General features: G+C 37.4%; 1 protein-coding gene across 4 annotated transcripts in view; it reads left to right on the top strand.

The window, feature by feature from the left end:
* The window catches only part of trappc8 (trafficking protein particle complex subunit 8), a 67,396-nt gene that overhangs the window by 21,233 nt on the left and 23,993 nt on the right, over window positions 1–22,170 (top strand). For all 4 annotated transcript variants that reach the window (XM_084092033.1, XM_084092032.1, XM_084092031.1 and 1 more), the window contains 5 exons: window positions 8,154–8,259; window positions 9,552–9,683; window positions 11,594–11,818; window positions 13,922–14,030; window positions 19,455–19,649. In XM_084092033.1, the coding sequence (XP_083948159.1) occupies window positions 8,154–8,259; window positions 9,552–9,683; window positions 11,594–11,818; window positions 13,922–14,030; window positions 19,455–19,649 (767 nt within the window). The remainder of the gene's footprint in view (window positions 1–8,153; window positions 8,260–9,551; window positions 9,684–11,593; window positions 11,819–13,921; window positions 14,031–19,454; window positions 19,650–22,170) is intronic.

The following is a 22,170-nucleotide window of genomic DNA, read 5'->3' as shown; positions in this document are numbered from 1 at the left end:
AGACAACTTTAATCTTTTCTGGAATCAGAGGCCACTGTTTCAACAAAATGGCCATCTTCCAAACAAACTGGGTTCAAGAGTGCTAAAGGACAATATCCTTTTCTCCCTTCATCATCCTTCTGCCAATCCAATCAACCAGAATGGCACACACTCACCTGGACACAGTTTGAATGACCACAGGACTTCACTTCAGGACTTGAATGGACATGCGGCTGACACATCTCACAAAGACAATGATAACACCATGCAGCCAAAACATCTTCTGCTCACGGACACAACTTCAGCTGAGCCCTGCCCACTGAGCTCACCAGAGTCAGACTGTGACATATTAGAAATGTCACAAGATTCAGCTCCCAAGGACAGCATATTACAGCCTCGAATAACAACAGATTCAGCACCCAAGAATGACCAGGGAAGCCAGGACAGCATATTACAGCCTCCAAAAACAACAGATTCAGCACCCAAGAATGACCAGGGAAGCCAGGACAGTACATTACAGCCACCAGTAACAACAGATTCAGCACCCAAACACGACCAGGAAAGCCAAGACAGCATATTACAGCCTCCATTAACACCACAGCCACTCTCACCGCTATCACTATCTCCTACATCCCCATTGATGTGTTTCTCAGAGAAAATGGAAAAACTAGTGTATGCTGGAACCCAATTCACTGGAAGCCCCCAGATATCAACCAGAAAAACATCACTACCACCAAAGTCTATGGGCGCAGCTCGCCCTCTCCCCCCTCCCCCTCTTCCTCCTCCTCGAGCATTAAGGCCCCTTCCACAACGCCAGGGCCCACAACTTCCACCGTCTGCTAGAGGTGTTACAAAATCAACCAATACCAGCTCCAAGTGATTTGTGCCGGGTCCCCGCTGTGATAACAGTAACTTTCTCAAATGTTTACAGAACAAGCGGGAACCCAGTGTTCCTGTATCATCTGTTCATTCACATGTTAGAAAGTCTAAGGCCTTTAAAAGCCGTACAGCAAACCCATCTAATCTGGTGCCTATCACACGACAAACTAAGATTGTGGACACAAAAAGCAAGACTGTTAAGTTAGCACTTTTAAACATCCGCTCACTTAAAAATAAATCACTTCTAGTCAATGACTTTATAAGCACATACAACCTGGACTTTATATTTCTAAATGAAACTTGGCTAGAAGACAGCTGCAGTGCAACAATCCTCAATGAAACATCTCCTCCGAACTTTACCTTTATGAGTGTCTCCAGAGCTGGAAGGAGAGGTGGGGGTGTAGCTGCTCTTTTTAAAGATGTCTATCAATGTAAGCAAATATCATTTGGTAATTACCCGTCTTTCGAACATCTGGGTATTGTGTTAAAAGGTGCTCCACGGATTTTACTTATCACTATTTACAGGCCTCCAAAATACTCTTCAGCCTTTGCTGAAGACTTTACAGAACTGTTATCAATAATTTCCTCAGAGTTTGACAGTTTCACTATTGCTGGAGATTTTAACATTCACATAGATAATGCAGAAAATAATATGACAAAAGAAATCATTACTGTTTTAAAAACTTTTGATCTGATTCAACATGTACATGGGCCCACACACAATCGTGGACACACTCTAGATTTACTTATCAGTAAGGGTCTAAACATTTCATTGAATGATATTAAGGATGTCGCACTCTCTGATCATTACTGTATTTTCTTTGATTTATTGATCTCTCCTGCCATTGAAGTTAGATCTGTGTCTGTCAAGAAGAGATGCCTAAATGAGAACACTAGTGTACTATTTATGAAGGCCATATCCCTAAGACCGAGCATATCTGCTGACTCGGTTGATTCTCTCCTTGATTCTTTTAACTCAAAGGTTAAAAATGTAATTGATGATATTGCTCCTGTGAAAGTCAGGAAGAATGGTAAACAAAAAGCACCTTGGAGAAACTCAACAGCAGTGCAAATTATGAAAAGACAATGCAGAAAATCAGAGCGCATGTGGCGAAAGACAAAACTTGTAATCCACTATAACATCTATAGAGACACCATTCGTGCTTTCAATATGGAACTAGGCAAAGCTAGACAGACTTTCTTCTCCAATATCATAAACAGAAACCTAAATAATACTCGAAATCTCTTCGCTACTGTCGACAGACTAACAAATCCCCCAAGCGAGATTCCCAGTGAAATGCTCTCCGACAGCAAGTGTAGTGAGTTTGCTACCTTTTTCTCTGAGAAAATCAATAATATTAGAAAGGTGATCAGCACATCCTTGAGTTGCGCTGGGGTCAGTCAGATCAGACTTCAACCTGAGAAAGTAGTTACTATGTCTGATTTTGAAGAAATTGATGGCAAAATTCTGAAAGAAACCGTTCAGCACCTTAAAACATCAACCTGCGCCCTTGACACACTTCCCACATCTTTTTTTAAAAGTGTGTTAGACTGTTTAGAAGCAGATCTCATAGAAGTGGTAAATGCCTCACTTTTCTATGGAAGTTTTCCAAACTCCCTTAAAACTGCTGTTGTCAAACCCCTCCTGAAAAAGAGCAATCTGGATAAGACTATATTAAGCAACTATAGACCGATCTCAAATCTTCCTTTCACAGGCAAAATCATTGAAAAAGTTGTCTTCAACCAGCTGAACAAATTCTTAAACTCAAATGGATACTTTGATAATTTTCAATCTGGCTTCCGATCGCATCACAGCACAGAGACGGCGCTCATTAAGATAATAAACGATATTCGCTTAAATACAGATTCAGGCAAATTATCAGTGCTGGTTCTACTCGACCTCAGTGCTGCATTTGACACTGTCGATCACAAAATACTTCTAGACAGGCTGGAAAACTGGGTGGGGTTTTCTGGGACAGTTCTAAAATGGTTCAGGTCATACTTAGATGGGAGAGGTTATTATGTGAGTATAGGTGACCATAAGTCTGAGTGGACGCCCATGACATGCGGAGTCCCTCAAGGCTCAATTCTTGCGCCACTCCTGTTCAACCTGTACATGCTCCCAATGAGCCAAATAATGAGAAAGAACCAAATCTCTTACCACAGCTATGCAGATGACACACAGATCTACTTAGCCCTATCGCCTAATGATTACAGCCCCATTGACTCTCTGCTTCAATGCATTGATGAAGTCAACAGCTGGATGTGCCAAAACTTTCTACAGTTAAACAAAGACAAAACTGAAATCATTGTGTTTGGAAACAAAGATGAAGTTCTCAAGGTGAACGCATACCTTCACTCTAAAGGTCAAACAACTAAAAATCAGGTCAAGAATCTTGGTGTGTCTTTAGAGTCAGACCTTAGTTTCAATAGTCATGTCAAAGCAATAACTAAATCAGCATACTATCATCTGAAAAATATTGCAAGAATTAGATGCTTTGTTTCCAATCAAGACTTAGAAAAACTAGTGCATGCTTTCATCACCAGCAGGGTGGATTATTGTAATGGACTCCTCACTGGCCTTCCCAAAAAGACCATAAGACATTTGCAGCTCATACAGAACGCTGCAGCCAGGATTCTTAGCAGAACCAGAAAATATGATCATATCACACCAGTCCTCAGGTCATTACACTGGCTGCCAGTTACTTATAGGATTGATTTTAAAGTATTATTACTAGTATATAAATCATTCAATGGCCTAGGACCTCAATACATTGCAGATATGCTCACGGAATACAAACCCAACAGATTACTCAGATCATTAGGATCACATCAGCTAGAAGTTCCAAGAGTTCACTCTAAGCAAGGAGAGTCTGCTTTTAGCTATTATGCCAGCCGCAGCTGGAACCAGCTTCCAGAGGAGATCAGATGTGCTCCTACATTAGTCACATTCAAATCCAGACTCAAAACACATCTGTTTAACTTTGCATTTAATGAATGAGCACTGTGTCACTGTTTGTCCGACTGTTTATACTGTGTCTTATTTTAGTCTTTATTCTAAACTGTTTTAATTATTTTTAGTTCTTTCTCGTTTCTTTATTTTAAACTGTTCTTTATTCTAAACTGTTTTAATTATTTTTAGTTCTTTCTTGTTTCTTTATTTTAAACTGTTTTGTATATTCTTATTTCTTCTGATTATTTTTAATAGTATGTAAAGCACTTTGAATTACCATTGTGTATGAAATGTGCTATATAAATAAACTTGCCTTGCCTTGCCTTGCCAACTGTGGCAACGTCTCCAAGATGCTTGAAGAAACCTACCAGCAAAGCTACCTGAAAAACTATGCGCTAAGTGTACTGAGGACAAAAAACTAAGTGTACTGAGGACAAAATTAGTGTTAAATGCAAAGGGTGCTCACACCAAATATTGATTTGATTTAGGTAATAGAAGTTAATTGATAATATCTATTTATGACGTTATTTTTGAAAGCATCCTCATTTTACAGCATTTTTACACAAGTGCCTATTCCAACAGTTTTTTGTCAAGATGAAAACTGATTAAACCTGTCAAACTAAAACTAGACCCCCAAAGGTAAAGATTTATCACCTAATATTGAAAAGAAAGATGAGGCCAGAGAAACGGAGCACGACTACGCAATGGAGGTTTCTGTGCACAGTATAAGAGAATGCGGAGATGGCTCCATTTATTCAACGCCAAGTAAAAATCCTGCTGAAAAAAGTGAAGGCTGAAATCTCCAGCATAACAACTTTGGAGGCAATTTTAAAACTGGAAAGGAGGGTGGATGAGAAGCTGGCGGATTTACATGAGCAATCCAAGCAAAGCAGCGCCATGATTGCAAGCTTAACGAATGCGGTTTAGAAAACTGGTTGAGGTGAATAGTCGAAATTGAAAACTCGAAAGAGGTGAATAAGTGCAAGAAAAGAGTCAAGGACTTGGAGATACTAAATGAGCATCTTCACAAGGAGAACTATGATCTTTAGGAGTGGGTGAGAGAACTAGAAAGATGAGGTGGTGTCTTTGGATCAAAGGCATAGAAGAGAAAAAAAGATGAAGATATCAGATTACATGTCATTCAGATCCTAAGTAAGATTTCACCTGAGATGGAGGCAAATATGGAAGAGGCTGTTGACATCATCCATAGGCCTGGGAAGAAGGATCGTGCTGTTCACTCAGGCGGGTGAAGGATGAAATCTGGCGTCGAAGCAAAATATTCTCCTATTTGCAAGGCGGAAGGATTGCTTCCTCGAGAGGATTTGGAAGACAGATGAAAGCTGTGGCCTCAAATCGAACAAGCAAGGAGGGCAGGAAAGCTTGCTTTTTTTTCGCGGTCCATATGGCTTCATAGAAGCACGACAGATCGCTTTTGATGGGTGAAGTGATGGATAAAGCTGATGGAAGCGGTCATTGGTTGATGGTGATACTGAAAATTGATGGTCTTTTTTCATTTTAATTAATATTTATGGCTTTAATGATGCAGCTCAGAACCAGAAATTAGTAGAAGATATTTGTGATGGCAATCAGAAACTAAAGTGCTGTACTCATCTGATAATGTTTTAGAAAGAGGGGACTGGAATGTGGTTCCAGACTAGTGGAAAGATAAATGGCCCCCCAGACTTAAAGACCCACTCCGATGAAAATCATGTTTTTCTAGGTGTTAACATGCTCTTGTGGCATTTTTCTGATGTTAGAGGACATATCTTGAGAAAAATAAGTTCAAAGTTGTATTTCTGAGTATTTCTGCATTCAAATGGCTGTGAATCAGTAGCAGACGCTAAAATGCCAGCTAAAATAGACTGGAGTTGTGACGTAGTAACTCCACTGGGCGGTGCCACAAGCTCATACTCCCCTCCGCCCCCGCCCGCGCGGCTCAGGTTCTGAGGAGGAGTAGAGAAGACGATGGCGGATCAACACCTATGTGCGGTAGCTGGTTGCAATGCTAACTGTACGTTCACACCGCCGCCGACTTGAGCGGCAAAGAAGCTCTGGCCGTCCTGTCAAGGACGCTTGTCAAAAAGTACGAGGAAGCCTGTTGACGCTTTGGCCGCTCTGACGTAGCAGCATTCTATGTTCGATCATGGGAGAAGAGAAGTGTCACACCATGAAAAGTAAACAAAATAAACAAGCAATACATTGACACTAGAAACCTTTTATAATGACAGCATTTGTATAACCGTTTTGGTCACATTATTATTTATTATTATTAATAGTGAGTGCGCGCGCGCGGCCGAGGCTCTCTCTCTCTCTCTCTCTCTCTCTGCTATCTCTCTGCGTTCTTATATGCCCTGTCAAGCGCGCCCTGTTAAACTGGCAGGACTTAAAAACACATGCAAATGATAAACTTTCACTCTGATGGTTAAACTGCAATTAATCCGATAATGATAGGAAACCCAGCAACGGCGATGATCAGCTTCTCCTCCGTTTTCTCGGAAGCTCAAGTCGGCGGCGGTGTGAACGAGGGGGAGGGTCGTCTCCGTGCCAACGGCTCCCCCCACAACGCAGAGGCGAATTGCTAATGAGCTACTGCCGCTCTGCTGAAGCAAAGTCCCAGAAAACGGCACAGGTTTTGTGATTTTGGCTAAAAACGGCATAATCATCATTTAAAGACCACTGAGAATGTTTAAAAATAGCTCAAAATATGATCGGAGTGGGACTTTAAGATGTTTGGCAAAATTTAAATCCTAAAATGTTTTTCGTGGTTTGAACGTAATGGGGAGAGCAAATATAGAATTGATTATTGGATGGTTAGTGAGAACATTCTAAAATATGCTTCACAATCTACAATTTCTAAAGCTCCGTTAACGGATCATTGCTTTATAGATCTCGTTTTAGATCCCACATTTAAGCAACGTTATTGGAGGTTATTGGAAATTCAATGCCTTTCTCTTACAAAATGAAGAATTTTGCGATTTAAAAATCAAGGAATTAATAAGGGGTATAGAGATAAATGATTCTTTTGATTGTAATATAAGTAAATGGGAATTTCTAAAATTATGGACATTTTCAATGGATTTCTCTTAGAAACTAAACAAAGAAAAAAATGGAGTATGAAAGGAATTTAATTTGGGAAATATATCAGTGATGTAACAAATCAGTTTTAAATAATTATGAAAATGATAGGGTGATGAAGCTTTAAAGTAAATTAGATAATTTGTATCTTGAGGGCACAGGGTGCTTGTATAAGATTGCGTGCCAAGTGGATCGAGGAAGGTGAAAAGAACTCTTCATATTTCAGTAATTTAGAAAAAAATAGACAGCAAAGCTGAAAAAAGGGATTTCTACTATAATTAGTGAGACACAACCAGGGTTTTTGGGAAGGTCAATCCATAATATTAGATTCGTCAGGGATGTGGTAGCTCACCATTATTATTTATAATGGTTGCAGAGCTGTTATCTATATTGATTTAAAAATAATGGTATTGATGGTTTAACAGTGTTGGAAAGGCAAAAGTCAGTTTGCTGACGACACAACGTTGTTTCTAAAAAATGACCGTCAAATTTCACTAGCCTTACATTCTGTCAACCATTTTTCGAAAGCTTCAGGGCTACATTTCAACCTAAAAAAAGTGAAATATTAACATTACATGAGTTTCCTTTGCAGTCAGTTTTTAATATACAAATTCAGAGATTTGATTATGTAACTTGTTTGTTTATCTAAAGTGGAAGCATTAAAAAAAAATCGACTTACTGCGGAAGCAGAACCTCTGACGCAACACATGACATAACGACCAAAGCGGAAATGCAGAGGATAGAGCAAAACAAAACACCGGTCCTGAATTAGAAGTCTAAAATGAGCATTTTTAAAAAGGAAATGTCATAGGATTTTTATATAAGAGAAGAGGAGAGTTTGTTGCCCAGGCCTATTTGTTTGAACTTCGAGTGACGTCTATTCTCACCTACTCCTACATCCTACGTCATACATCGTGTCAGAGGTTACGCTTCCGCCGTAAGTTGACTTGCATACAGATTTTTGTCAGAAGCTGGTTATCATAATTTATTTATTTATTTTTATATATCTTCATGTACACTTAGGATGGCCTGAGGGTGAGTAAATCATGGGATCATTTTCATTTTTGGGTGAAATATCCCTTTAATGTTTTTTAGTATTTTAAATAAAAATATATATTTTTTTTAGTTGTTGCTTCTGTTTTTAGGCCAGACAGTATATGCTGGTTTAATACTTGAGCACTTGATGAAAGGATCTTTTCTTTTTTTTTTTTTTTGGAAACATGTTGCATATATATGTAAGACACTGTTTTTTGTGTTTGTGTTACAGAAGCATGCTTTTGGCTGAGCGGTGTTGTCTTTTAAGTGCTGAGATTTTGAAGAGTCAAACCAAATACTCCGATGCTGCCACACTTCTGATCAAGATGACCAGTGAGGTGAGCTCAAGTCCCCGTTGACACATCTACATCTGAAGACTGTACCAAATATTTAGTCATTTCTTTGCCATTATCACCCAGGAATCAGGCAACAGGGTTCGTACAAGGTTCTTAAATGGCTTAAAGTACTTGAATTTGACTTGTTGAAATGAATCTGAAAAAAAAAAAAAAACATGAAAAGAAAATGTCCTTTGCAACAGAGTTTAAGTGTGTGAATGGTGGTTGGAGCTCTGCCTTTATAAAGCGGCACCGAACACCAATTCCACTGAATCGTTCTTCTTCAAACCGTTGGCTTGTCAAAAAGAGATTAGAAATATAAGAAGAAACCGAAAACCAAGAAAACAAGTGTCGCCAAATCAACAAAATAATCAAAACAAAATCCCCATAAGCGTTATCCCAAGCCTCTAAACTTCCTACCAAAAGAAAAATGCAGAAACAAAAACGAAATCTTCAGCGTATACGACGCCGTAAACAAACTACCCTGACTTAAAACAGAAAATACAATTGAAGGCAATTACTCTTCAACTAACTAACACAGAAAAGTGCTATCTACCGTTGTTCCAAAGATACTTGTAAGAATCAATCAATAGAGCTATTTACGATTGATTTGTAAGGTCAACATTCAGTAGACTTGTACAACATTAAGAGACAACAACTAAAGGTAAATCAAGCATTCAAAGTCTCACCGAGTGGTTCAGTTATACAACACACCGCGTTTGTCTCAGATTATCCACATGTAGCACAAAGATCAGTCACTCGCACACACTTGCACTTAATACGAGACTTGAGTACTAGCGCTGAAACAGTGCATTCTCTAAGACAGAACTAGCAGTGCAGTAATACATCAGCAACAACAATGAACAAACCTGAAAGTGTGTTGACTCGGAAACCACCGAACAAACATTAACGTAATCATGACAAACTGGACTTTTCGGCTTCAACAAAGGCATGGGAGTTGAATGAGATCTGGCGCTGATTTGCTCACTCATTTTCAACGGGGCCTTTTAACCTGTCGGCACTTCAGCGGATTGGTCGAACGTCGATCATGACTTTGAGCGTCGTGATAATGTTTGATAAGTGAGTTCTCTGATTGCAGTCCTTGAAAACCAAAAAGTACTGCTTGAAAAGTCCTTGAAAGTCTTGCAATTTCATTTTACAGTATCTGCACAAACGCTGAGGCAAACAGGTGCTTCCGCCCCAAAACTCCCACTATTGGCTGATCTGTTGTTTCTGTGTCATGCTGCTCACATTAACCTAATTCACTTCACACTTCTTGTTTCCCTCTCTAATAGGACTCTGACCTGCGGAGTGCACTCCTATTGGAGCAGGCGGCTCACTGCTTCATGAATATGCGAAGCCCCATGGTGAGGAAGTTTGCCTTCCACATGATACTGGCTGGGCATCGTTTCAGCAAAGCTGGACAGGTATGTTTGCAGATTCAGGAAACACACTTTCCTAAAATACACACATTAAATCACTGGTCTCTAGATGGGCCCTGGCACATTACAAGTAGGTCACAAGATGGCTTACAATAATTTAAAATAAGACAAAACAAGGTTTAAAGCAGCTAAAACAGCAAAAAATCAAGATAAAGCTGAAATCATTTTTCTCAGTTTAGTTTGTTCCCTCAACAACTGTCATTTGTATTCAATGGGTTAGTTGACCTAAAAATGAAAATTCTGTCATTAATTACTCACCATCATGTCGTTTCAAACCCGTAAGACCAAATGAAGATCTTTTTGATGAAATCTGAGAGTTTTCTGACTCCCATATACTGCAACCTAATTACCACTTCAAAGGCCCAGAAAGGTAGTAAAGAACGCTCACATGAACAGCGTCAGAGACTTGATGAAAGGATAATTTTCTCTTTTTCAGTTTTGTTGGAAACATGTTGCATGTATGTAATGTGTCACATAAACATGAGTGGTGTTGTCTTTTAAGTGCCTGCTTGTAAAAGCGAATGAACATATCCTGTATCTGAGGCTAAATCACTAAATATTAAGAATGCAACTGCGCATATTATATTTTTCTAACTTCAAAAGATCGGCCACTGATCGGAACCAGCTGATAATCACACATTTTAATGATGCATCACAGCATACTCATGCTGTGAGAGGCGAATATGAAAGGCTAAGCAGCGACGGCGTTTCAGTAAAATAATAATGTGGTTACAAGATGTGTATAATTTAAACTAATACCATATTAATACCATATTAAATAACTCCACTAACATTAGCTGCTTTTCAGTTTGCATATCGCTGCTCTCCTTCTATTCTCTTCTGAACTCTTCCCTGTCTTCATTTAAGCTCCATGGGTTGCCAGATATCACAAAGAAAGAAAACAAGCCCCTTAAAAATGCAATATAATAAACAGACATGGCAAAACTGTACCAGGGAACAAATATAAAGTATGTAATAACTAGTATTACCAATATCCTAGAAAATTTAAAGGCTGGAATTGTAATTTATTATGAATAAAATAGTTCAATATAAAATATTTAGATATTGTAAATTGATGGATAAAGTAAAACACTAACATGAGATTGAAAAATAATTCAACAAAACTTTAATTAAAGTTTAAAGGGTAACTCTCGCCAAAATGCAACCTAGGGTCTTTTTGTGAATCTACCCGAGGCAAACTTTCATGTAAAGGCATAATTAGAATGGAAACGCCACTTTTAAGTTTGACCGTATTTTCGTTTTTGGTCAAATTGCCTTTTGAATGGGAGTGCTTGGGGCACGACTATGATAGCATCAAAAATCGCTATTTTTAAAACACTAAGAAGGCTCGACACAACATGAAACTTTGCTCAAAGTATCACCAGGGGCTCTACGCATGAACTCGAGCATTGAGAACATTGTTTGTGTACACAGAGTTTACTAAAAAGAAAGATTTTGAACAACTCACTGTAGCTGTGTCCACCGGCATTTTGACAGTCAAAAATAGTCGATCTCCGAATTTTAACTCCGACTCTGAATTTTAGTATTGCTTTTTTATGTGAGCATCCTTTTTCAAATACAAGGTCAATATTGATTTTCACTAACGACAAAAACAAATTATCTGTGAATTTATATGGAACTAAGCTTTAGGAGCTTTCCATCTTTACTCTCCTCCCTGTTACGTTGCATTCGGAGATTGACTATTTTTGACTGTCAAAATGCCGGCTGGAAAGGGTCAGATATGGTCAGGCTGTCAATTTTCACCTGGAAGATGATGCTGCTTGAACAGCTGTAAAAGCTATTGAACGTCGCAGTAAGATGTTGAAGTGCACTCATAGATGGAGGTATTCTTTAAATGTGTCTGTTCACACACTCTCTCTCTCTCTCTGTTACAGAAGAGACATGCATTGAGGTGCTACTGCCAGGCTTTGCAGGTGTATAAAGGTAAAGGTTGGACACTGGCTGAAGATCACATCAACTTCACCATCGGCCGGCAGTCCTTCACTCTGCGGCAGCCGGAAAACGCCGTGGCTGCCTTCCGGCACATTCTCATCAACGACAGCAAACAGTCGGCTGTACAGCAGGCTGCTTTCCTCAGGGAATACCTCTATGTGTACAAGGTTAGCAACACACACACACACACAGACAGACACACACACACACAGACACGGGTATCACATTACTTAAAACTTAGCCAAGATGAAATCAAAATTGACTTTTGATAAAATTTGCTTTTTATAGTAATCTGTTCACAATTCATAAAGTTAAAAATGTTAGGAGACTCATTAAAAGGATGACATTCTTGAAAAGAAAACCTTAGGTAGAATATAATAATAAGCTAAGTAGTCTTGTTTATATACAAGTTTTTGTCTAGCAAATCAAAGTCATGTAGTGCAACCAGCAAAGCTTAATGACATTTCTGAATTGCTAATTAATGATATTTGTACAGAAGACTTTTTTTTTTTTTACCTTGGAATATACACTACTGTTAAATTTTTTAAGAAAATAACACTTTTAATCATCATGGATGCATTAAATTGATCAAAAGTAACAGTAAATGCATGTATAATGTTACAAGTTTTCTTTTTCAAATAAATGTTGCTCTTTTGAACTTTCTATTCATCAAAGAATCCTGAAAAAATCATCCAAACATTTACATGAAAATATTAAGCAGCACAACTGTTTTCAACATTGATAATAATAATAAATGTTTCTTAAGCAGCAAATCAGCCTATTAGAGTGATTTCTGAAGGATCATGTGACACTAAAGACTGGAGTAATGATGCTGAAAATTCAGCTTTGCATCACAGGAATAAATTACATTTTAAAACATTACAATAGAAAATTGTTATTTTAAACTATAATAATATTTCTCGAAGTTATTGTTTTTACATTATTTTTAATCAAAAATATGCAGCCTTGGTGAGCCTGAGAGACTTCTTAAAAAATAAAATAAATAAAAAAACAGTAGTGCATATTCAAAAACTTTTCTAAAAATAATTGTGTACACATGTTTGTAAGGGAAAATATTATTTTTTCCCCACATGCCATTTTTACACTACATGCCATTTTTACTATTTACCCATTCAGTCATAGGATAAGAGCAGGTTTCACATTGAACCAGGCTACATTTTCTTATATGGCTCTCAGAAAGCAGCTAGACTGACCCAGTTTTTTCCCCACCACAATCAGACTTTAGCCCTGAGTTTAACTGTCTGTGTCTGTGCGAGACTGCTCTTTCGTCATCGTTTGGTTGAGTCTGTCTCATCAGCGCTCTGTCCTTGGGTGGTTCTGGTCCGCAGAACTCCATCACCTTCAAGCACTACGCCGAATACATAACAAGAGGAAATTACAACATTCTGCTTTGCCTCGTTTCTTAATGGGAGTTTTATGGTGCCGATCTACCACTCCAGGAACAGTTGTGTAAAAAAACAGTCTCTCATATAAACAGCAAAGTTATCCGTGCAGTTAAAGCAACACTAAGGATTTTTTTTTTACCTTAAAATAATGTTTCCAAAATCGTATCAGTGGTTCATCAAGTCGTAACAGGGTGAATGGCACTTCTGCATTCGCTTTACAGCCCTATATCTGCTATAACCACACTATGCAAGTTTGCCAAACCGGGTCGCGTTTCTGTAGTTCGAATGAGACATAAGAAAACTACAAATTTGACTTGCTTTACGTCAAGCGTTACAATAGTCATTATCTAGTTTTTCTTTGTTTCTGATGTCGCAATACATCATACTTTCATGAAATCATGCAACATACTCTACCTTGTCTTTGGACATCGTTCATTCCAAAGCCGGTGCTAGATAAACAGCGAGCATGTGTGCGTGCGACAGTAGGCTGCCAGCAGCGAAATTATTTACGACAGCGGTAATGGACAATTCCGCTTCCAACCTGTAGGGCGACCGAAGAGGAAAAGTTCCTTAGTGTTGCTTAACCGATACAATATGTGACTTTTTGTAACAAATTTGCATAATTAAAGTGAAATGAGACTGGGAATGGGTATTTTAGTGTTTATACATTAGCATTTAGTTTACTATTAGTGTTTATTAATATTTTAATTAGCTTTTATTTATCACGTGACCTTTGTTTGCCAATCAGAAGACATCCATTGAAGGGACGGTACTCGGTGGATGACTGTACAACTTGTAGGTGGAAAGAAGAGGCGTTCTTCAAATGATGTTGATATTTATGACCCTTTGACCTTTTGCCCTCAGAGCATGAGTCAATTGACTGATGAGAGCTCCCTCCCGCAGCTGCCTCTGCCCTGCCTGCACAGCTCACAAACACGAGTCTTCTTCGGCCATGAACGCAGACTCGCCGAAGGTAAGAACCCTCTGTGTGGCTCACTCATTCACAGACACAAGAAACGGAGAGATCACCAAAAATAAAAAAGTGGCCATTTTAACATGCAATAAAAAATATCTGTGGGATATTTGAAGCTAATCTTCTGATACACTCTCTGGTATGGAGCTTATAATATGACAAAATGATTTGAATTTGAATTGTGTAAATTTGAATTATTGACAAGTGTAATCTAACAAAATTGAATATTGTGTGGAATTTTAAATAGTTCTGAATTTGATTTCAAGCGATTATTGAACATTTGAAATTTAACGAATTGAAATGTTTTTATGGCTGAATTTTATAGACATGCATTTTCAAACAGCTGTTTTTTTTATTTTTTTGTTCTGAATTCTTAGACTACAAATATAGTAGTCTAAGTCGAGGCCGAGGCCGAGGCCAGCATTTATCCCCTATAAAGTTACCATAAACTTCGCAGCTTTAAAAAACAATCATCATTCCTAATGCCGAAACATGACAGCCAATACGAGTCAGAGTAACGTTAGGGCAGAAATGTTTTCAAAGTCTTTTACACCGCGAGTCTGACAACTGGACACACTGCCGAACAAAGTAGGCTACCGCACGTCGGAAAGCAAGCCTGAGGTAAGTTAGCTTACAATGTTAACTGTCCTGTCAGATACAGACAGCGATGTTGCCAATGTCATTATTTTTAATTTAATTTTAATTTAATTTTAATTTATTTTGACATAGAAGTGAGCGAGATAATATCGCGAGCGGGCGCGGGCGCCGTGAGCGCTGAGCGAGCAGGAACAGTGCAGTGTTGCGCGGCTCGCGAGCCTCATGTGGCTCGCCAAGCTTTAATTTGTGGCTCGCATGGCGATAAATAATACGGTGATATGATGCATTCACTAGAGATATTTCATAAAAACATTAATAACAAGTAGGGCTTTAACATAACCCGTTAAAAACTCAAAGTGTCAGCTCTATTACAAATAATTTCGATCGGATTGAAAGGGGTGGTTTATCGAGAGAACGTGAAAAAACGTGATCGATTGAAAACCTAAACTGAAAGGACGACGTATGACGCGCTGAACGAGCTGGTTTTTTTTCTCTGACACCCGATGAAACACGTAGATCAGCGGCCCATTGGTTCTTTTCTTGATTTACACTGGGCTAGCCCAATCAAATCTTTAATGTGAAGTATAGAAATATACTCTTTCAAGTATAGAAATTAGTACAAAACTAATTATGAAAGTTTCCTTTATTTTTCAGTGCATTTGTTTTACAATATGGCTATTACTATCATGGGATTAATATTATAACTATTATTGTAGTAGTAATGTAGACAGACACTGTAACTAAAAGAGTTTTGAATTTTTCTTTGTTTAATTTGCACCAGATTGATGAATTTAACATTAAAAAGCACCAAATTTCATCACTGTGGGGGTATAGTTAAATTCTATTAATAAATGAGAATTTTGTACTTATTTCAGCTGTTCGTGTTAACTCTCACGCGTTCCTACTCACTCATTACATTTATTTATTTATTTATTTATTTATTTATTTAAATTTTTTTTGGGGGGGGGGGGATATATGCCGCATCCTTCTCACCTTTTTTACCCCTGACCTGTTTTCATGCCTGAATAATACAGCAACATTTTTTAACTGACCGTATTTGCCAGAAAATAAGTCGCATTCATGAGTGCAAGTCACACCAAGATCACGTTGAGAGAGAAACGCGCGTGCGTCACATCATCGTAAAAACTGCATTTTATTATTAGCCTATTAGCAATAGTGTAAAATACCGGTAAATAAAATACAACATTAACATTATAAACACTATTAACATGTAGGCTATGTGTATTTTACTTTCCCTTACTGTATGACAAATCCTTAAATGAATGTAGAAAACAGCAAGAATGAAAAATAAGTAGCCATGTATAATAAAATAATATATACATAGTAGCCTAGCCTATAAAAATAGCCTTTTGTGCCCTGTATTACAAACAACATTTAGCCAATTTTAAACGCCAAGCCTAAACAAATTTATTTGAATCGAAACTGAAACTGTGCCAACGTTGAGTTCGCGCATCTCTCATTCGGTCCAAAGTTTTCATATTTGCAATGTAACATTTGGATGCTAACTATTAATATAAAGAAGGCTTCATACTTTAGTTGTCGAGGCCTAATATACACATATAGGATAAAGCATCTCCACAACAAGGGAAATGTTTGGAATAACAAGTAGGACTGTGTGGCACAGCCTTGCCCTTTATATTGTAGGCTACAACAGACCAATTAAATTAAGCAGAATAACTTTTTATATGTTTGGTTGACTGTGTTTTATTTTGATAATGAACAGGCTGCGATGTCAAGTTAGCAATGCCAGAACTGATACTATGTTGTGTGAGCGTGCGATGCGCCAGCGCCATCACTTGGATTAAATCAAATTTTGTTCCACCACAGGGGGGAAATAACTTAATACTCTGTCATTTAGTCATACAGATAATATGACATCATTCGAAACAGTAAAATGTATATTTTTATTTGTGTACATTCAAAATGACTACAAAATGTCATGCCTTTGAAAAATAAATAAAACAACTTTATGTGCTGCTTTAGCGCATCTCGGTCTTCTTGAAGATCTTTCTGGTGCACACCAAAAATGAACCAAAATACAGCGAATAGCATTCTTGGCACGCCTACTTTTGAAAGTCAACATTTAGATTATTTAAACGAAGTTAAATGCATTATATAGGCCTAAGTCACTTTGGAATAAATCACAGCGTGTTTCATGATAAAAAAAACGTGACTTTACAGTCCGGAAAATTATTTCACGGACCCCCTGGCACTTAAGAACTGCTGGTCTACACAGAAGAAAGCCCGGTCTAGGCTCTTCCGTTATGTCGAGCCATTCGTTAGTCTAGTTGTTTGATGAGAAAATGAAATGTAGCCTTGTTGCAATAAACGCGTTAAGTTTCATAAGCTCCGTGCAACTGCAGCAGCAGAGGACTTTTATTAGAATATTAGAAATCTAATATCAAGCTGTTTTCTCATTTTTCTACTCTTATTAAATCAAAAAACGACTGAACAAATGATAGACGGATTCTCTTGAACCACCACCACATTTGCGGCAGAAAACTACTGTAGTGAAGCCAAAATGTTCCGTTCGACTTTTCGGAGATCCTCTACTCTTCCCTGTGGATGACCTGTGACCTACTTTCTGTACGATCTGAATTTTCCGCGGTTTGAATTTTAGAAAACTGAATTTGAAGTTCCGAATTTCTTCTTCAACTTGAAAACTTGAATCTGTATTTTTTAAAACTGGAAATTTGCAGTCTAAGAATTCAGAACTAAAAAACTCAGCTGTTTGAAAATACATGTCTATAAAATTCAGACATAAAAACATTTCAAATGTTCAATATCCGTTTAAAGAAATCAAATTCAGAACTATTTAAAATTCCACATAATATTCAATTTTGTTAGATTACACTTGTCAATAATTCAAATTTACACAATTCAAATTCAAATAATTTTGTCATATTATAAGCTCCATACTCTGGGGACTTATTTTACTTCTTGTAAAAAGGGACATAATAGGTCCCCTTTAAATTTATCACAGTTTCCACCAAAAAATATTAAGCAGCACAACTGTTTTTAACATTTATAATAATGAGAATTAATAATAACAATTCCATCGTAGGAATAAATTACATTTTAAAATAGTATATTAAAATTTCACAATATTACTGCTTTTACTTGAAATAAAATAAATGCCATAGTGAGCATTAGAAACTTCTTTCAAAATAATTAAGATACCTTACTTTCCACAAACTTCTGAACGGTGGTGTATATTCCAAGCATTTCTGTATTAAACAAACACAGTTTTAGTCATCTCTTGTAATTTTCTGTAAAGCTGCTTTGAAACGATATGTATTGTGAAAAGCGCTATACAGTTGAATTGAATTGAATGAATAAACAGCACAGCGCAACTTTTATGAATGACATTTTAACATCCACATTAAGTTGTGATGACCTTTCTCCCATCATGCCCATAGTTAAATGAAGATGAACACAGCACCATTTATATACTCTGATAAAAAAGTAATTTCCAGTGAAAACTTCAAAAGATAAGAGCGGTGCTGAGAAGCTGAGAAGCTGCTCTTTACATCACAGAATAAATTACATTTAAAATGAGAAAGAACATGGACTACCACATTCGATATCTGCTATGAGCTTCACTTCAATTAAAGAGAAGCAAACAAAAAGACTCATTTCAGGAATATCACAAAACTCAGATGCATGTAAAAAAAAAAAAAAAGCAGGGAATTGAATGTTGGAGTGAAGAGAACAGGCCTGAGGAGGTGTGAAAAACTATTTAATTAAAGTCTTTGCTCAGATCTCACACTGAAAGAGGAGCGGGGATGTACTGGTGTGTGTTGAATGATAAATAAACATAACTGTTGTCTGTTCCAATGCTCTGCTTGCCTTAGGCTCTGAATCCCAATTTTCCTCTGAGACACCGGCTGAATGGACATAAGGCAACTCTGTTGAGTTTATATATGGTTAATTCCCAAAATATAATTATTTCACTGCCATGATTTGTCAGTAATATTTATAAGGAGAGATAAAATGTGTGAGGTAACCTGATGATCATATTCTCCATATTATTTGGAATGATCCAAAGAGTGTCTTGAGCTTCAGTGGAAGAAGAGCATCTGTAAAGATCCATCTGTAAAGTGTCACATAATCAATGTCACAAATTTACTTATTTGACTAGCAACCTGTAAAATGAATAAGAAACATTTAAGATTCTTCACTATTTATGTCATACTGTAATGTTGCTTTGTTTTTTTTTAATCCTAAAACGTCCTGCTCATTTCCGAGTTTTGAATCCCAGATTTTTAGTGTGATCTCAGACCCCGCACAGTGCCCAACAGTATAGTACAGTAAATAACTTTTTTCGATTTTAATACTTTAAAATGTAATGTATTGCTGAAATCAATCTAATGTGCTGATTTGGTGCTCAAGAAACATTTCTTCTTCTTATTATTTTTTTTTTAGGATTCTTTGAAAGTTCAAAAGAACAACATTTATTTGAAATAGAAGATGGTTTACATTGTTAGAAAAGATTTCTGTCACTTTTGATCAATTTAATGCATCCTTGCTGAATGTTTTTTTTTTTTTTTTTTTTAATCTTGACTACTAATCAATTTCATCTAAATATTTTAAACAGTATTTTTTCTTGTACAATTATACATGCAGACAACATGGAATAATATTTAAACAAGTTAGTGATTAATAAAAATGGTCAAAGACCGCTATTCAAATATAAACTTTTATGTACACATCTATGCCAGTTTGAACCTAAATTCTAGATATTTATGCCCATGTCATCAGTATGTAATCAGTGGCATTTTGCATCTCTGACTTGTTTTCCAACAGGCGAGAAACAGGCCGCAACGCATGTCTCTTTGGACCAGGAGTTTGACCGTGATCTTTCCCAGATGTGGAGGGAGTTGGAGGAGCGGGTCGTCGCTGTGGCGAACAGAGGGACGGTTCCCGCCACCTTCCAGCCCTCCCAGTGCTGCCTGAACAGCCAGACGGACAACCTCAGATACCCCCTCGCCGTGGTGGAGGGTACGTTTCCCCCCTCCACCTGCTTATTAAGCATTTTTATTTTTGCTGTATATCTGGTCATCCAAATTTTGATTCCTCCATTCCTTTGATTGCTCCATTGACACAAACTCTTGGTTTCTGTTGAGGTGTTGATGCACTTAAGGGTCTTCATTATTCCATTTGATGCCTTCTGTGGCTGCGTTTTTGGTTTGTTAGTGAATTTTTAATTGGACTGAAATCAATTATTTACCATTTGCTTTCCTCTTTATTTCATGAAATCTATAGAAACTGACTGTTCCTATAAGAGAACCAATGAAGCAGAGAGACCCTTACCTGGATTTGACCTGTTTGAATTGCCTCACTGCCTCTTCAGTAGAATATTCAGTAGTGCACGTGAGACTAGTATTGATTTTTGAATTGAATTAGTTATCATACTCCATAAACATTCACCTCTCAACACCTCGTAGGGGATGATTATAGAGGAACTGGAAGAACATGCAAACACCCTTTGGTGATGTTGCCATGTTCCTACTTATTTGTATTCCTTATTAGCAAATATTTCAGCAGCAATGCACATCATATAAACCATACTATTTGTAAACATCACAGTTCAATAGATTTTATGTGAGATCAAGTAGTTATTTGGTTTGTTGCACAGGTTTGACCCTTCTCTGTCTTTTTCTGACGTGGTTTAGACAAGGAAGTCTGCGATACCTGGAGAAAGCTGTCCAGTAGCATTCCTGTTCCTGATTGGCTAATGGAACCTCTAGAATGTCTTGAATCCTTCAGTAATGATGTGAAATACAGGCGACAAGGAAAAATATAAGCGGTTTCATTCTTTTAAATGCTCAGTAAAAACTTTGCTTATTGACAAAATAAATCTGCTATAAATTTAATATAGGACTTGAAATCCTATTCGGTTAAGTGCACACTTTTTGATAAAATAAAAATATTTACCAAGAATCATCATTGCCAATACTGCCAATATAGATAATATTACCACTATTAAAATAGATTTTTTGTTTTGTTTGTTTGCATTCAAAAGTTTTATTCAGTAGGTACAAATGAAATTGATCAAAAGTGACATTAAAGATATTTGTAATGTTACGAAAGATTTCGATTTCAAATAAATAATAATAATAAATGTTTCTTGAGCAGTAAATCAGCATATTAGAATGATTTCTGAAGGGTCATGTGATGCTGAAGACTGGAGTAATGATGCTGAAAACTCCGCTTTGATCACAGGAATAAATGACTGTAAAAGCATCAGACCATTAAGCTTTGACTTCTCCGTCGGAGGGCTAGTATCAAACAAGCAGTCCAGTATTTCCTCTTCGTAATAAGCAGTTTATTTTCTTATTTCCTTTGTTCGGCATACACTCCCACGTTTATATTGCCTTTAAAAACTGGTTCGCTCTCACTCGGTGCCTTTTCCTGTCACTAGTTGAATGTAACATTACATTCCCAGCCCCTAATTGTTCCCTTGGAACAATTAAAAAACATATATTTTGTAATAAGTCCACAAGTTTAAACATTTCGCTCCTTAAGTAACACAATCAAAGCATAACAAATCCATTTCGTTCTTTATTTAAGCCCTTTGAAAAATTCCCTTTCTGCTTCTTGTAGCAGACATAATTTATTAACGGGGTATTCCAAGAATTTGCGATGACTTGTGGGGTGAAGTGTTGTCTGCAATTAGAGTAATACATCCACATTCGGAACTTCTCATCTTTTGTGTTAATTTCTGTCGTAGTTGCATAGGTGGGAGGTATTCTCATACCCACTGTTCCCAGAATAAATAAGCCAGGTATTTAGCCTGCTACACATCATCTTTATTAAACAGGCCAGTTGGCATTATTGGTTTTCCTTTCAGAAGAAGCAGATGGTTGGGTGTTAAAGGTTCAAGGTCATTGAGGTTCAAGGTCATTGAGGTTAAAAGAGACCGTTAAGGGACGATCTTTTAGTTTTTTTTATTAACCCCTTGGAGCCATGTGGAGTTCGTTTATGACAGATGGATTTGTTGTCTTTCTCTATTTGTGGATGCAATTTTGGATTGCCTTCGCTCTGCTTTGCTTGGAGCCTTGACCCCGGATTCGCACTGAGGTTTTCTGCACAGGATCTATAATATTTCCATAAACTGGATCCAGACTTATTCGTGCAAATTTTCTACAAATTCCACTGGGCCATTAAACTTTGCTCTTTTGTTCTGCTTATCAGACAGATCACATGCACAGCTTCTCCACTTGTCTCTCAGCTTGAATAGAAGTTTAGAGACAATGGTTCTGATGTTTGTTGAAGTGTCCACCTCAGTGTCTTTTGTATCATTCAGAGAAGCTCTTAAAAATAGTTCATAATTGTGCAGAGCAATTCCATTTAAATGCCTCAAAGAATAATTTCTTAGGATCAATGTACAGACAGCTTTGTATCAGCTATTTTGGTCTACCAGATGTATACTGCTCTAAGAAGTACAGTTTATCTTTGGCATTGTCTGTCTTGTCCTCAAATCTGTGTTTAAAGGCTCTTATAAAGGAAACATTTATGT

This window comes from Abramis brama, assembly GCF_963993115.1.
Source record: "Abramis brama genome assembly, chromosome: 18".
NCBI lineage: Eukaryota > Metazoa > Chordata > Actinopteri > Cypriniformes > Leuciscidae > Abramis > Abramis brama.
This window is presented reverse-complemented; position numbering and strand designations above follow the sequence as displayed.